Here is a 17,320-nt window from a genome sequence, read left to right on the forward strand (position 1 = left end):
ATTTTATTTCATAACATATAGGAGGATTAGTTCAAACATTGGTATATGTCAAGCTTCTTTTTAACCTTGTTGGGTTTTTCTCCATAAATAAATATATAGTTATAAGATACAGCAACGCTTTTAGTGGTTTGATTAATTGGTTTTCTCTTTTATCAAGTGTTCTTTTCTTTGTTCCTTTCGTTGTGATGTTATTCTCTAATTTCTGGAAAAGCCAGACATTCATACACAAATGGTAACGAAATCTCACTCCTTCAGTAGAGTCTTGTTGATGCAACATGAAACGGGTACATGTAAGTGGACAAACCTAAGTCTTGACTCTTGAAACATCAAAGTTTAGTTAAAGAAAGCAACAATGTCAACAGTTGTCACGGTCCTATCATTCATTATAATGGATAAGAATACATTAACTTCCAAAAGATGAGTGGAATCATGAAACAAAACTATGTGAGTTGTTGGTCTGAGAAATATATTGTACTGCATTTTGAAAAAAAAATTGATATTAATTTCTTTGTTATGTTAGTTTTTTTTCTGCTTCTTCTTATAGCCAAATAATTTGTATGAAATATAATTGTCATACATGTTTACTCATATCATTTTTTGTTTACATCAACTCATATATCTAAGAGTCACAACATGTTAAATATTGGTTTATCTATTACAAAATACTACTAAATGGTTTTCTTTAAAAAAAAAGGGGGGGGGGGGTTAAGGCATTATATTTTAATATCCACATATATCTTTCCTATTATCTTTTTGTTATTTTCTTATTATAATAACTTTTTTTAATTTAAATATATACATTTTTAAAAAGGATCTCAAAATAAAGAAGACTACTTTGATGACTCAAGTCATCCGTCCACGCTACAACCCGGAATCCACGTCGCTCCACGTCAAATTAAAACGCTTGCTCCAATACAAAACTACCACGTGGCCATCTCAAAATAATAGCCGTTTGATCTGCCACGTTATTAAATCATGACGAAGCTCGCCACTCACGAGAAACCAAAGTGTACGCAATTAAACAGGACACACATCTACTGAATCATTTCCTATTATATACGGATCTCTCGAGCTACTGAGTAACCCGAAAGCAAAGGACTGAGCAGAGAACGGAGGAAGCTCTACGATCTAATCTAACGATGAGGAAGAGGACGCTCGTGTCCGTTTTGTTCCTTTTCTCGCTTCTCTTTCTTCTTCCAGATCAAGGTAAACGATCTTACGCATTTTGTTCTCTGTAACGCTTCGGTGTAGTGTAGATTTGCTTGATTTGAGTATAGAGATAAGTTTTGGCTTGCGATCTCTGTTGCTAATGATGATGAGGTTTCTATGGTATATATGATAGGAAGAAAGCTACACGCGAATGCGGAAGATAGTTCAGATGAGGTTACAGATCCACCAAAGGTGGAGGAAAAAATTGGTGGTCACGGCGGTTTATCTACGGATTCCGATGTAGTTCATAGGTTAGTGTTTTTTTACGGTGAGAAGTTTCGTTTTCAATTGCTTTAATAAATCTCGCCTAATTCGAATTCGTTTTGGTTTGATTAGAGAGTCTGAGTCCATGTCAAAGAAGACGCTTCGCAGTAGCGCGGAGAAATTTGAGTTCCAGGCTGAGGTTTCTAGGCTTATGGACATTATTATCAACTCTCTATACAGTAACAAGGATATTTTCTTGAGAGAGTTGATCTCCAATGCTTCTGATGTAAGCTTGCTTGCGTCTACATGGTTTTTTGTGCTTTTTTTTTTTTGGATAGGTCGTTATATAAGAGGGGAACTAATAAGTGTCTGTGACTGTGATGGTAATTTTTTTTTTCAGGCTCTGGACAAAATTAGGTTCCTTGCACTCACTGACAAAGACGTTTTGGGTGAAGGTGACACTGCTAAGCTTGAGATCCAGGTTAGCTACAACTTTATTTGTTTGTTTTCAGCTTCTTATGGTATGAAGAATTTGATTTGTGCATTGAACTTTGAGAATATTGGAAATTAATAATTTCCTCTGTTATCGTTTGGTTAAGTTGTGTTTAGTGCAAGCTCTTTTTGTCTCTTTTTAAGATCTATAAGTATGCAATGATATGCAGATTAAGCTAGACAAAGCCAAGAAGATTCTTTCTATTCGGGACCGGGGTATTGGTATGACCAAGGAAGACTTAATCAAGAACCTTGGTACCATAGCAAAATCTGGAACATCAGGTATGATGCTTATGTGGTGATACGTTGTACTGCATAATAGTTCGGATCGATCAAATTCTATGTATTCAAGATCTTGCCTTTTTGCAGCTTTTGTTGAGAAAATGCAATCAAGCGGGGATTTGAACCTTATTGGACAATTTGGAGTTGGATTCTACTCTGCTTATCTTGTTGCTGACTACATTGAAGTTATTAGCAAGCACAATGACGACAACCAGTAAGTTGATTTTGAAGAGGGTTCTGTTGGGAAATATACTTGTATGAATTTAAATACATGTGAAAAGCTTTTCTGATAACTTCTTTTCCATTTTCAGGTATGTATGGGAATCAAAGGCTGACGGTAAATTTGCTGTCTCTGAGGATACATGGAATGAACCTCTTGGACGTGGAACCGAAATTAGATTACATCTTAGGGATGAAGCTGGCGAGTACCTAGAAGAAAGTAAACTTAAGGTGAGTAATATTTTTATAAGAAAGTAATTTCTCTTTTGTTACAATTTACAAACCAAAGTTACCCAATGTTCAACATAATTATGATTATGGGTGGACTGCTTATCACTGTTTATTGTGTCATTGTGGTTGCTTATATGATCATTGTTGTCTACTACAGGATTTGGTGAAGAGATATTCTGAATTCATCAACTTCCCTATCTCCCTCTGGGCTAGCAAAGAGATTGAAACCGAGGTCCCAGTTGAGGAAGATGAATCAAATGATGAGGAAACTGGTGAGTAATAATGAAACATCACATTAGAATTTTCTTCTGCTGCAGTGTCCTTTTTTCTTTCCATTTAGGCGGCCCTGATTTTTGTTAATGGTACTTTACTTCAGAAACAACCTCTACCGAGGAAGAAAAGGAAGAAGATGCTGAGGATGAAGACGGTGAGAAAAAGCAGAAAACGAAGAAGGTTAAAGAAACAGTTTATGAATGGGAGCTTCTGAATGATGTTAAGGCTATATGGCTGAGAAGTCCAAAGGAAGTGACGGAGGAAGAGTACACTAAATTCTACCACTCTCTCTCAAAGGTGAAAATCAAGCGTGAAAAAATTATACTTGTTACAGACTAGGTGTAAAATTTTCGTGTGGATTTTCCTGACCCCAGTTGCTATACAGGATTTTACTGACGAGAAGCCAATGGCTTGGAGTCACTTTAATGCTGAAGGTGATGTTGAATTCAAGGCTGTGTTGTATGTTCCTCCTAAAGCTCCCCATGATCTGTACGAGAGCTACTACAACAGCAACAAGGCAAATTTGAAGCTCTATGTCAGGAGGGTCTTCATCTCTGATGAATTTGATGAGCTTTTGCCTAAATATTTGAGTTTCTTGAAGGTAATTGGAAGGCAAATTAAGGGGTTCCTTCAATGCAAATTCAGGGGCTAAATTGCTAATGTGAGTTATTTCTGCAGGGTCTCGTTGACTCTGACACATTACCTCTAAATGTATCACGAGAAATGCTTCAACAACACAGCAGCTTAAAGACAATTAAGAAGAAGCTTATCCGAAAGGCACTTGATATGATCCGCAAGCTTGCTGAAGAAGACCCTGATGAGATCCATGATGATGACAAAAAAGGTATTCCGTAAAACAATCTTCTTGGACTTTGACTGTTCCACATCTTTTTATTACGTGATAGTTTCATATTTCTGAAATATGGTCTAAACTTATTGAATTGTTGGTACACAGATGTGGAGAAGTCTGGTGAGACCGATGAGAAGAAGGGTCAATACACCAAATTCTGGAATGAGTTTGGCAAGTCGATTAAACTTGGCATCATTGAGGATGCTGCTAACAGAAACCGCTTGGCAAAACTTCTTCGTTTTGAGACGTATGTTCTGTTAGTTTTTATACAAATCTGCCTAGTTAATTGCACCAGAAGGCTAACGATTTATAGTTTGCTGTTTTCAGAACTAAGTCCGATGGAAAATTGACTTCCTTGGATCAGTACATTAAGAGAATGAAAAATGGGCAAAAGGACGTCTTTNTTATCAACTCTCTATACAGTAACAAGGACATTTTCTTGAGAGAGTTGATCTCCAATGCTTCTGATGTAAGCTAGCTTGCGTCTATATGGTTGTAATGCTTTTTTTTTTGGATAGGTCGTTATATGAGGGGAACTTATAAGTGTCTGTGATGGTAATTTTTTTTTCAGGCTCTGGACAAAATTAGGTTCCTTGCACTCACTGACAAAGACGTTTTGGGTGAAGGTGACACTGCTAAGCTTGAGATCCAGGTTATCTTCAACTTTATTTGTTTTTTTTCAGCTTCTTATGGTATGAAGAATTTGATTTGTGCATTGAACTTTGAGAATATTGGAAATTAAATTTCCTCTGTTATCGTTTGGTTAAATTGTGTTTAGTGCAAGCTCTTTTTGTCTCTTTTTAAGCTCTAAGTATGCAATGATATGCAGATTAAGCTAGACAAAGCCAAGAAGATTCTTTCTATTCGGGACCGGGGTATTGGTATGACTAAGGAAGACTTAATCAAGAACCTTGGTACCATAGCAAAATCTGGAACATCAGGTATGTTGCTTATGTGGTGATACGTTGTACTGCATAATAGTTCGGATCGATCAAATTCTATGTATTCAAGATCTTGCCTTTTGCAGCTTTTGTTGAGAAAATGCAATCAAGCGGGGATTTGAACCTTATTGGACAATTTGGAGTTGGATTCTACTCTGCTTATCTTGTTGCTGACTACATTGAAGTTATTAGCAAGCACAATGACGACAACCAGTAAGTTGATTTTGAAGAGGGTTCTGTTGGGAAATATACTTGTATGAATTTAAATACATGTGAAAAGCTTTTCTGATAACTTCTTTTCCATTTTCAGGTATGTATGGGAATCAAAGGCTGACGGTAAATTTGCTGTCTCTGAGGATACATGGAATGAACCTCTTGGACGTGGAACCGAAATTAGATTACATCTTAGGGATGAAGCTGGCGAGTACCTAGAAGAAAGTAAACTTAAGGTGAGTAATATTTTTATAAGAAAGTAATTTCTCTTTTGTTACAATTTACAAACCAAAGTTACCCAATGTTCAACATAATTATGATTATGGGTGGACTGCTTATCACTGTTTATTGTGTCATTGTGGTTGCTTATATGATCATTGTTGTCTACTACAGGATTTGGTGAAGAGATATTCTGAATTCATCAACTTCCCTATCTCCCTCTGGGCTAGCAAAGAGATTGAAACCGAGGTCCCAGTTGAGGAAGATGAATCAAATGATGAGGAAACTGGTGAGTAATAATGAAACATCACATTAGAATTTTCTTCTGCTGCAGTGTCCTTTTTTCTTTCCATTTAGGCGGCCCTGATTTTTGTTAATGGTACTTTACTTCAGAAACAACCTCTACCGAGGAAGAAAAGGAAGAAGATGCTGAGGATGAAGACGGTGAGAAAAAGCAGAAAACGAAGAAGGTTAAAGAAACAGTTTATGAATGGGAGCTTCTGAATGATGTTAAGGCTATATGGCTGAGAAGTCCAAAGGAAGTGACGGAGGAAGAGTACACTAAATTCTACCACTCTCTCTCAAAGGTGAAAATCAAGCGTGAAAAAATTATACTTGTTACAGACTAGGTGTAAAATTTTCGTGTGGATTTTCCTGACCCCAGTTGCTATACAGGATTTTACTGACGAGAAGCCAATGGCTTGGAGTCACTTTAATGCTGAAGGTGATGTTGAATTCAAGGCTGTGTTGTATGTTCCTCCTAAAGCTCCCCATGATCTGTACGAGAGCTACTACAACAGCAACAAGGCAAATTTGAAGCTCTATGTCAGGAGGGTCTTCATCTCTGATGAATTTGATGAGCTTTTGCCTAAATATTTGAGTTTCTTGAAGGTAATTGGAAGGCAAATTAAGGGGTTCCTTCAATGCAAATTCAGGGGCTAAATTGCTAATGTGAGTTATTTCTGCAGGGTCTCGTTGACTCTGACACATTACCTCTAAATGTATCACGAGAAATGCTTCAACAACACAGCAGCTTAAAGACAATTAAGAAGAAGCTTATCCGAAAGGCACTTGATATGATCCGCAAGCTTGCTAAAGAAGACCCTGATGAGATCCATGATGATGACAAAAAAGGTATTCCATAAAACAATCTTCTTGGACTTTGACTGTTCCACATCTTTTTATTACGTGATAGTTTCATATTTCTGAAATATGGTCTAAACTTATTGAATTGTTGGTACACAGATGTGGAGAAGTCTGGTGAGAACGATGAGAAGAAGGGTCAATACACAAAATTCTGGAATGAGTTTGGCAAGTCGATTAAACTTGGCATCATTGAGGATGCTGGTAACAGAAACCGCTTGGCAAAACTTCTTCGTTTTGAGACGTATGTTCTGTTATTTTTTATACAAATCTGCCTAGTTAATTGCACCAGCAGGCTAACGATTTATAGTTTGCTGTTTTCAGAACTAAGTCCGATGGAAAATTGACTTCCCTGGATCAGTACATTAAGAGAATGAAAAATGGGCAAAAGGACGTCTTCTACATTACCGGAAGCAGCAAGGAACAACTCGAGAAATCTCCATTCCTGGAGAGGCTCATCAAGAAGGGCTATGAGGTTTGCATCAAATACGATTTAAATTCTTCTATTGTAGATCGCCAACTCGTGAGACACGTTCTTATATTTGTGTTCTCAGGTCATCTTCTTCACGGACCCAGTTGATGAATACTTGATGCAATACCTGATGGATTACGAAGACAAAAAGTTCCAGAATGTGTCAAAAGAAGGACTGAAGGTTGGGAAAGATTCAAAAGCCAAGGAGCTCAAAGAAGCATTCAAGGAGCTAACCAAGTGGTGGAAAGGAAATCTCGCAAGCGAGAACGTGGACGATGTCAAAATCAGCAACCGTTTGGCTGACACTCCCTGTGTTGTCGTAACATCCAAGTTTGGATGGAGTGCAAATATGGAGAGAATTATGCAGTCCCAAACTCTCTCAGATGCTAATAAGCAAGCTTACATGCGCGGAAAGAGAGTCCTCGAGATCAACCCAAGACACCCTATCATCAAAGAACTCAAGGATAGAGTTGCTAGCGACCCAGAGGTACAAGAAACAAGATCCCTCAATTCATTTTTAGTTACCTTGTTTCTATTTTATAATCAGATGAGAAATTGATCAAAAAAAAATCCAATAATGAATTGTCTTAGGATGAGAGTGTGAAAGAAACAGCACAACTCATGTACCAGACGGCGTTGATCGAGAGTGGATTCATACTCAACGACCCAAAAGACTTTGCAGCCCGTATTTACAACTCAGTCAAGAGCAGTCTGAGCATCAGCCCTGATGCAGTAGCCGACGAGGAAGTCGAGGCAGCAGAGGAACCAGAGACCACTGAGGCTACTGAGACGAAATCAGATGACTTGGCTGGTGGTCTAAACATTGAAGCCGAACCTGTTGAGCAACAAGAAGAGAACACCAAGGACGAGCTGTAGATTTCACTTGTGATGTTTTCTCTTTTGTGTTTACTCTGCTCTCTTAGTTTAAAGCAGAACATCGTTTTACTCAAATCACAAGATTAGTGTTTTATTAAGCAGTTTTTGATGGATTATATATATGTAAACGCACTACCTGCATTTTGGAGAGATCAACGATAAGTTTTGTCTTTCAAGATAAATATGATCCTGCAGTCCAAGTTTATCTAGTACGAATTTTGAATACGAGTGTTACTTATTTTCAAACAATATGACTTTAGCCATATAAATAGATGCTCTCTGCTCTCTTGGCTAAATTAGCCACCTAGAGTGCTCGGGTGTTATTTTCCACAAAATTTAGTTTAGAAAACTTATGACTTTTGAAAAAAATTCAAACAGATAATCTGTAAAGCAACAAATTTTATATGGAAAAAAGACTTTAATCAATATATTAGTGATAAATTTGCTTTTCAACATATTGTTTTATCTTGTATCACTTTAAAATCATAAAAGAAAATGGTCAAAATACTTTTGTGAGATCACAAAAATCTTGAGCTTGACCCTTAAGAGAAGGTATATATAGAGGTGCTGATGACATCGTAAATGGTCTTTGAACTCTATCTCTTAGTCTTTATTTTTTTCTCTCTTCATCTCTTTCGTTTTGTGAATATTCCAAACGTGATTTCTCAACCAATATACTTTTTTTTTTCTTTTGACAAGAGAAAGAGAAAAAAAAAATAGTGATGATCATAACAGTTCTTCATTCTCCTGTCTCATTCTGTTACATCATCCTTAGCTTCCTCTTCTTCCATGGTACGCAATATTCATATATATTACAATTTCATACATGTATGAATATTTCTATAGAGAAATATTAAATATTAACGTATTATTAAAGCATTTCATTTGGCAGGAAGAGATGGTGCTACTATCACTATCGTAAATCGATGTAGCTTCACCGTCTGGCCGGGAATTTTGTCCAACGCTGGAAGTGGCGACATAGGCACCACCGGTTTTGAGCTAGCCTCCGGTGGTTCACGTTCCTTCCAAGCTCCAGCTAGCTGGTCAGGTCGGTTTTGGGCACGAACCGGTTGCAACTTCGACTCGGATACAGGCCAAGGCACGTGCTTAACCGGAGACTGCGGCTCTAACCAGGTAGAGTGTAACGGCGCGGGAGCCAAACCTCCCGCAACACTCGCCGAGTTCACAATCGGGTCAGGTCCAGCAGACCCTGCCCGTAAACAAGACTTCTACGACGTGAGCCTTGTGGACGGTTACAACGTTCCCATGTTAGTGGAAGCAAATGGCGGGTCAGAAGGTACTTGCTTAACAACGGGATGCGTAACGGATCTAAACCAAAAATGTCCAACGGAGCTCCGGTTCGGATCCGGGTCAGCATGCAAGAGCGCGTGCGAAGCTTTTGGTAGTCCAGAGTATTGTTGTAGTGGCGCGTACGCATCACCAACCGAGTGTAAACCATCCATGTACTCAGAGATATTCAAATCGGCGTGTCCAAGATCATACAGCTACGCGTTCGACGACGCTACAAGTACGTTCACATGTACTCATGCTGACTATACCATCACTCTTTGCCCTTCCTTGCCTAGGTAGGTTAACTATATTTTTATGTTTTTGTTTTCGTTTATTTTTTTCCCACTTGCTTTTTCTTTGGTCATGCACACACGACGAGCTTAGCTAGCAAAGTAATGTGATTGGCTTGAGCCAGGCTAAAAAAAAGAGGTTGATTCTTTCTTTTTTTACACGTAATAAAGGAGTACATAATAGTCATCCCATCAACGAAAAGGAAAACAAAAAGGTTGTTATAACACGTACAATAATAGGCCTACCATTATGTATAACAAAGAAACTATAGTATAGTTTAGTCCTGTATTTTATCTAAGAATCAAAGAAACTATTAATTATTCTGATTAAAGTTTGAATGTGTTGTTTACAGCCAAAAGTCAGCAGCGAATGGGTGGAGAGAGGGCGGTGGATTGGGAGAAAGCTCACCGTCGCCATTATCGACGTGGTTGTCCGATGTTTTCACCTCTGATTCCTCAAATGTTCTTCAGTCTTCCCAATATTTACTCATCTTTACTATTTTTTTCTTCTTCTTCTTCTACGGAAATTTTGAAAACTAATTTCTCATTTACGGGTGCATATTCTATATCTTATTACATTTATATGTTTTGTGATTATAAAATTTAATTTAACCACATTTATTTGGATTAATTATAACCTAAATTCCATGCAAAACGGTAGCAAATGCAAAGAATACGAGATGACACTTTAAGGTAGACGTAATGACGTATGATATAAATGTATTTATATATATATATATATATATATATTAGCAACCAACATAATAAAATACTACTAAGTGAAAAGGACTCGTGTATTTATATATATATAGTATTAGTTTTCTGATTTTGCTTTGATGATGGATGATGTGTCCGATAAGAATTTACATCGATGGAGAGATGACGAGAAATGCAAAAACTTGAAATGTTAAAAAAGGGAGAAAACAAAAAAGAACAAAAGGAGGACAAAAAGATAACAGAAACAAAGGAGGGAAAAAATAAAAGAGATCATGATAAGGCAAAAATGAAACATCGATCTATGGAGACTTTCCTAAAGGATGAAGTAAGACGTAGGAAAAAGTAGAGAGAGTTATCAGATGATTATGATATGAGATCAGCTAAAGATCTATCGGATTCATCTTCTTGATGATTATGTTGTCTTTATACTCTGATGTTTGCACTTAGTCCTACATACTTAGAGCTAGACAATTGTCTTTAATGGGTCCGGTTTTGTGAGAAATATCAGATGAAAGAGACTTTGATATAAGTAAAGTAGGCTAAATCCTTGTGTTTCACACACATGTATGGAAGGAATTAAATTCCACCTGAACTTAGGTAAATTAACGTTTGTTGTGTATTGGAGACGGTACGTAAAGTCCTACTCAAAAGAAATTGATGCTACTCAAAAATATATGTATTTGTTGACATAACGATGACTCTAGCACCAACCACCAACCTAAAAGTTTTGGTCATTTATCGAATAGTTTGTTTTTAGAAAATTTAGAGTATATTACTTGTTTGGACCTAAGCATATTGTCAGCCCCTTCATTATTTCTTCATCTCACGTTTTGTTCTTCAATCTATAAGTTTAAACTTAGTCTCAAGATCTAAACAGGTCACCAAACGTATTCCCAAAGTGATATTGCCTCATGGTACAGTATCATTAGATTATAAATAGTAACAGCATTTGCCAAAAAACTATGGTCCTATGGATGTCACTGGGTAAAGAATAGACTATTGAGGAGAATGTAGAGTCAAGACCACATTATTATTCATAAGTACAAATCATCGGTCTGCTCACTCTGCATTTGTTTCGCCATGGAACGAAGGAACTGATTCAGAGACTTTTCAGCAGCCACCAATGCAGCATCAACTTCTTTCTGCTTCTCCTCTGCTGTGCCTTTTCTTTGTTCGTGAACCAACTGTACTTTCCGAACAAGTTTACGCAATTCCTATCAACAACAGTAGGATATAAACAGAAGTTAAATAATATATCACTAAAGTACTAAACCATGGATCATACCTGTTCATAGACCTATACACCTAATAAACAAGTCATGCACATATCTTTATCTAAAATTTGACTAACCTGTCTATCGAAATCAACACTCTGAAGAGAATAAACTTCCTTTGTAAGTTCCACATTTTGACTGATTAGGCCATCAAACCATCTCGCAGCCATAGCCATATATTCGTCTGACCCCTGAAGATATTCTTTCAAAGATTAAATGAGTTTGGACAGCAAACAACTGAAACATGCTTTATGTTAACAACAAACAGAGTTCTCTTCATCCATTTGTAATCAGTAGCTGGTTAAAAGGCTATTCATGAATGTGCGCAGAAGGTTCAGAGACTGCTAAAGGAAGCTCCTTGTTCCTCCTAAGAAACCAGAATTTTCTCTCCTCTACTCTACTAGCCGATATATTCTTATAAATTCTCCCTTACTATATAGAATCCAATCTCCCATTCACTAACTGAAGTAATCCTAACAATGTAATTTTAACTATACCATCCAGGAGACAATGTTCTTGTTTAATCACTAGATATCAACGTTATACTTATAAAGAGATTCTTGTATACACACTTACCTCCTCTTCATCTTCTGACTCAGTTTCTGTATCATCATCATAGCTTTCTCCTGCATCATCTGCAACATCCTTGGCTGAACTAATCAGCGATTGCAGCGTTGTGTGATCACCCTGCTTTGTAGCATGTATCAGAGTGTCCATCAAATCAGGTTCAACTTCACGCAACAATTTCCCTGAGAGCATAATTAGCAAAACATTTCACTCAGATCATAGCCCTAATCGTAAGATATAAAGATAAAAAATCCTCCAACAGTTCAATCCTCCAACAGTTAAAAAGATGTTTCTTTTTCCTCACCGATATAGTTGAAATGTCTTCGCTTTCCTTCTCTAACATCCGAGCCTAGTCTCTGCGGCAAAACAACAAACACCTTATGTGCATTGTCCCAAATTTACGATAAAAATAGCTATACCGTCCAAATGTACTCAAAGTAACTACCTTCCCAAGCATCAATGCATCATAAACCTCTTCACCAAGCGACGCAGCTCTACGATTGAGAGAAAGCCAATTACTTTAAAACCAGAATCATTAACACAATATACAAAAGTGAAAGATTTTGAATTTCCAATTTTTGAGAAGCTTACCTTAGAATCCGCTTAACCTGATCACTAGAGAAGGAAGCAAGTTCTAACCCCCATTTGACGGCGCGGCGAGCGTCACGCTTCCGCTGGTTACGGCTCCTCGACGAGTCAGACTCGGAACCATCGCTATCACCATCGTCTTCTGCAATAACAACAGTTGGAGTGAGAGCTTCCGGCGGCGCGGGACGAATTCGCCGACGAGGTGGAGACCTCTCCGTGGAGAACGACGGGCCGAGAAGAAGAAGAGTTGGGATACAAGAAGGTGGGTTCGGAAGCTTTCTCGAAAATAAATGGCGGAGATTACGCAAATGGTGAGTACATTGCGGTGACAATTGCCTTATTGGTCGTATTAGTTGCGCCATAGCTGCAGCTTCTGCAAAATCGTTCCAAGGTCGGAGCTTTATCTATCTACTGTCTATAAAGCTCTCTCCTTTATATATGAGTTTTTCTTTTTTTTTTTTTCTCTGTTCAGATATATCACTATTCGAATACCAATTGAACTAAAGTTAGATTCCAATCACATACATACACTGCTGATACACATCTTTCACAACTTCACTTAAAACTGTTATTATACACACAAAGAATGGATTTTTGTAGTTAAGTTCTGGTTTTGTTATCATCCGGTGAAGCTAATACGAGAGAAAGAGTTTGAAAATCTCCAGCCAGAGGAAGGTTTGATGTTGAATGTTGTAGGTGTGAAGCTGAGGCCAAACATTTCTTTTGGTGTTAGTGTTGAGTCAACGAATCCAACCAAAGTAGCTATAAGAGAAGCACTCTCTTTGCAGTGATATATGTCTTTGGTGTTGATCCATAGTTTGTGAGTTACTTGCAGGCTTCTACGTTTTGAGCTCAATTCAACACCCCATTTCTTGTAAACTTCTTCTTTTTGCTTTTTCCCGAATTTGTTTGGTATTTGCTTAGCTAACCACTCTCTCTCGCGTGTAAGTGCTTTGGCAGCTTGTTTCCTTGATATCTCAGACGAGTCCTTTAGAAAAGATAGCCTTCTGAGTTCGACTTCCATGTAAACAAAGTCGGATGGATCGCCTTTGAAGAGCAAGAAAAAGTAGGTTCTGTGAACCAATGGTACATTACATACTTCCCAAAGCTCTACTATTTGGCTTTGTTGTCTTACGAATTCTGCTTTCTTGTTACCATCCTCTGTGTTTTCTGGTTTCATCGTCTTTGTCTCAGTATCGCTATGATTCAGCTCGTACGTGGAATGGTGCTGCAGGGCCCTTTCTTTAAGTCCTGCCATAAATTCATGGAAGCTACTTCTGCTAGTGTCTGTATCGGAATCTTTTATGCTCTCTGCGTCCATGGAGATAGTGCACTCTGAATCAAAGGATGGGTTAGAGGCCTTGAATATGAAGCCTCCACTAGCAGCAGCAGCAGTATATGCCTTTGTAAACAAGAGAGTTTCTCTGCAGCTTCGACTTCTTCTCATCTTGAAGTAATCTCCTGGACTCATATTCTCATCTATCGTATTGAAGGAAGGAGATTGTTTCTCTTCTGCTTGCATACTCATAAAATATTCAATTGTCTTCTGCATTTCCTTCACCTTTTTCTTCAGAGCCTCATATGTGTTATCATCTTTATCAGAGTCTCCATACACTTCTACGCATTTCTCTTCCTTAGAGGGTGATTTATTTAACTGCTCTGACTGATCCATAGATAAGTTCTGTTCTCTCTCTTCTTTCTCTGAAGTCCAACTAAATTTGTGGTCTTCCTTCTCCACAGGTTGCTCGGTCTCTTCGGATTCTTCTAACTTGTTTATAGTTAGCTCATCTTTGGCTTCAAGTTCTTCAGAGCCTTCATAGACTTGTACACATTGCTCTTCCTCAGGGGGTGATTTTGTGACTTGCTCTGACTTGTCATCCCTAGAAGAATACTGTTTCATGTCTTTTTTCTTCGAAGATTGCTTTTGTTTCTCCAGAGACGGCTCAGTCTCTTGGACATCGTCTAATAGCTTCTTTATTACTAGCTCATCTTCAGCATCAAGTTTAGCATCTAAACTCAACTCCATATCTATTGTTTTTAAAGATGAATCAGCATCTTCCTTTTCGGACTCATCCGGTATAAAAGATCTGTGGTTTTGCTGCTCGTATTCTTTCTTTTCAACAATGTCGCCTAGTGAGTCTTGGATTTGAACTCTTTCTGCTTCTCCATTGTTCACTTCAATGCATCTAACTTCTTTGCAAGCATCTTCTGGTTCTTGGGTGGTGCTTTGAGCCATCTCCTCCCACTTATCATGTAGGTCATGCTCAGGAAATTGAGGGGTATTATCATCTAGAAGGAAACCATCCTCATCAGGAGAGTAAAGGTTACTCTTCCCCAAGTTATTTAGCATACGAGGCTCATCAAAATCTGTGGAATCGTAGCTGCTTCTTCTTCTTCTGCTGTTATCCATTGAACTTAAAGATGAGCTCTCTTCCGCTGTTGATTTGAGCAAATTCTCTACCCTAGATTGTGCTACATCTCGTTGCCATTTAAGTTCCTGGATCTGTTCCTCCATCTGCAGATTGTTGCACAAGGAAATGATTAATATTTTCTGTAATCAAAAAAAAGGAAAAGAAGAAGGATTCAACAAACCTTTGCAATCAACTCTTCTTTCTGCTTGAGCATTAATGTGTAGAACTCAGAGGTTGAAGAAGAAGAAGCAGGTCTAAGATTCTTCAACTCATTCTCCATTCTCGCCAGTTCCCTCTGCAGTTGCTTCACCAAGGCTTTCTCAGATACAACCAAATTGACTTGAGCATTTGTGGTCACCTCTTTAGCACAGCTTGCAAAGAGAAGTGTGTTTCTTGATTGTTCGAGATGACTACGAGCAGGGCTCATTGTACAGATGATAGCTGTTCTTGCGTTTCCCCCCCAGTGAGTTCTGAAGTATACGTGTTAGCTTTGAGTCTCGATACGGTATGTGTCCATTTTTCCCTTTGCTGTAGTACTTTCAAAAACATACTCATGTCAATACTTATTGCCAATAGATTTGAGTTGAAACTTAACAGAAAACTACTAAGTTGCTGCAAAAATGACCTTAGTTTTCGGATGACAGTTCCGAGAGTAAGTAAACTCCGATTAATGTGACATCCTTCTTTGAGTCTTGAACCAGCAGATAATGTCTGAGAAGCACGTTCACTTCCTGCTAGATCAATAAAGCACACTGATGCTGCAAGAGTCGCTGAGCTCTCTGGAGAAAATTCTCTATTCGACCTTTCAATTGTCTGCAAGAGAAAAAAAAGTATTAATGTGACTTGTGAGTTGTGACAATATGTGAGTTCATTAAAAGATGAAAATAATTGTATACCAGTCGGAGAATCTGATGAGATCTGGAGCTAGCTTCATTTAAAGACGTCTCTCCAATCTTCCTCTGAGCTGCAAAAACCACAGATTCAATACATAATATATCATATTTGTTGGTAATCAAATGATGAAGAAAAAATTGAGTTTTGGTTAATTACTCTCGCATATAGAAAGCAGTTCCTCTAGATGGTTTCTGTCTGTCAGAGTCTCCTCTCTAAGTTTCTCAACGACCGTTCCTCTCTACCAAAAGTTAACAATAATTATAACATCAGTCAATGAAATAGCTAAATGATGATTAGAGTATTACTGAAAATTGAAGATGTATGTGACCTCAGGATCATCTAGAAGCCTAAGTGGAGTGTTACTATCTTCACAAAGAAGATCCCTCACAGCTTCATTGTATATCTCCATCGCCGAGAACTTTAGAGTGAACTTTCTATCTTGTTTATGCTTAAAGGAAACAACAGAGGATCTCAGAGACTGCAACATAGATACCACAAAAATGAATGAAAGTGAGGTTAATGATTGTAAACCTTGTCAATGTAAGCAAATATATCATCCATAGCATATTCAGTGATTCCACTCATTGTGTACGTTTTCCCGCTACTTGTCTGTCCATACGCAAAGATGCTAGCTGCAACACAAGAATCGGCTTATTAGCATATATCTATATATCTAAATGACTGATCATAAAAGAGAGATGCAAAAATTTCTTACAGTTAATTCCAGAGAGGACACAAAGTGCAACCTCTTTGGCTCCATCATCATAAACTCGCTTTGTAGGGCATTCGAATCCAAACACTTTGTCTGTAACACATCAATTGCTGATTCATTATAATAGTAGTAAAACGTACCTAGCTTAAATCAAAATGGTGAGAAAGAGATGCAATATTCAAATTCTTACCAAATGTATAGGAAGACTTATCAGGCAGATTATGGAATTTGCAGATGATTGTGGTGTCGTTGATGCATTCCCAATCACATCTATCGTTCCTCGTCTCCTCTTTCTCGTTTAGCGGCCTAACCCTCACCGACACCAATATCTTCTCTTCTCCTCGTGCCGCCATCTTTTCTTGATATATCTCTGTTTTTCAAATTTAAACCCATTAAAGAAGGACGTGCATAAATCATTTGATCCAAATTTAAATGATCAGACTTTTAGATTTCATAAAGAAAGAAAGAAAAAAAAGCTGTGATCAAACTTTTTCTCAACGTATCAGAAAACCTTTCATTGACTAAACCTAATCGTCGACATGTATAAGACTTGGCTCACCTTTTGATCCTCACCGCATTGCTGCAAATTGAGAGGAGCAAGACATTTTTAGATTGTGAGGGACAAAACTTAAGAATTAAAGTTTTAGTTTGTATATAAATTCCATATTGAAAATGAAGACATAAGACAAATCAACGAAAATTTGTTGGGAGATAAGAAGAATGAGTCAGCCAAAAATAATAAATGGGGTCAAAAACCTCCTCTGTGGTTTTCTTCTTCCTCTTAAGTTTCTTGTTTTTTTCAAGATTGAGCTGTCTGAGAGAGAACATGTCGGCATGGCCGTTGGAAAGGTTTCCACCACCAAGGTCTCTCTACTAAAATAAGAATGTTGCCAATTTTAACTTTCCAGTTACGGTAATTACACGACTGTCTTGCTGTACAAGGAAAGTTAACC

General features: G+C 37.8%; 3 protein-coding genes and 1 pseudogene across 7 annotated transcripts; 2 read left to right on the top strand and 2 right to left on the bottom strand.

Annotated features, from left to right (window-relative positions):
* Positions 1,060–7,806, top strand: LOC104722577 (endoplasmin homolog). Of its 5 annotated transcripts, none has more exons than XM_019232668.1 (16): positions 1,060–1,206; positions 1,343–1,460; positions 1,546–1,699; positions 1,814–1,894; positions 2,076–2,187; positions 2,275–2,401; positions 2,499–2,637; positions 2,795–2,909; positions 3,014–3,207; positions 3,296–3,511; positions 3,589–3,754; positions 3,866–4,007; positions 4,088–4,163; positions 6,677–6,751; positions 6,831–7,235; positions 7,340–7,780. In XM_019232668.1, the coding sequence occupies exons 1-16, from the start codon at positions 1,140–1,142 to the stop codon at positions 7,622–7,624; spliced, it is 2,472 nt and encodes an 823-aa protein (XP_019088213.1). In that variant the 5' UTR covers positions 1,060–1,139; the 3' UTR covers positions 7,625–7,780. The 5 variants fall into 5 exon arrangements, with proteins under 5 accessions (XP_019088213.1, XP_019088211.1, XP_019088212.1 ...); XM_019232666.1 differs by lacking the exons at positions 1,814–1,894; positions 2,076–2,187; positions 2,275–2,401; ... (5 more) ...; positions 3,866–4,007; positions 4,088–4,163 and adding exons at positions 4,191–4,229; positions 4,332–4,412; positions 4,590–4,701; ... (5 more) ...; positions 6,102–6,267; positions 6,379–6,520 and having other exon boundaries at positions 1,061–1,206; positions 1,546–1,660; positions 6,601–6,751; positions 7,340–7,806; XM_019232667.1 differs by having other exon boundaries at positions 1,061–1,206; positions 4,088–4,143; positions 6,657–6,751.
* LOC104722579 (thaumatin-like protein 1b) lies at positions 8,233–9,751 on the top strand. Its single transcript, XM_010440773.1, has 3 exons — positions 8,233–8,416; positions 8,517–9,210; positions 9,558–9,751. Exons 1-3 carry the CDS (start codon positions 8,347–8,349, stop codon positions 9,742–9,744), a joined length of 951 nt encoding a protein of 316 aa, XP_010439075.1. The 5' UTR covers positions 8,233–8,346; the 3' UTR covers positions 9,745–9,751.
* Positions 10,824–12,818, bottom strand: LOC104722581 (UPF0307 protein Rmet_2571). The gene is made up of 6 exons (XM_010440774.2): positions 12,354–12,818; positions 12,208–12,256; positions 12,067–12,118; positions 11,772–11,944; positions 11,273–11,386; positions 10,824–11,135 (listed from the first exon to the last, which is right to left on the bottom strand). Exons 1-6 carry the CDS (start codon positions 12,710–12,712, stop codon positions 10,956–10,958), a joined length of 927 nt encoding a protein of 308 aa, XP_010439076.1. The 5' UTR covers positions 12,713–12,818; the 3' UTR covers positions 10,824–10,955.
* LOC104722580 lies at positions 12,800–17,292 on the bottom strand (annotated as a pseudogene).

Source organism: Camelina sativa, chromosome 11 (assembly GCF_000633955.1).
Source record: "Camelina sativa cultivar DH55 chromosome 11, Cs, whole genome shotgun sequence".
Taxonomy (NCBI): domain Eukaryota; kingdom Viridiplantae; phylum Streptophyta; class Magnoliopsida; order Brassicales; family Brassicaceae; genus Camelina; species Camelina sativa.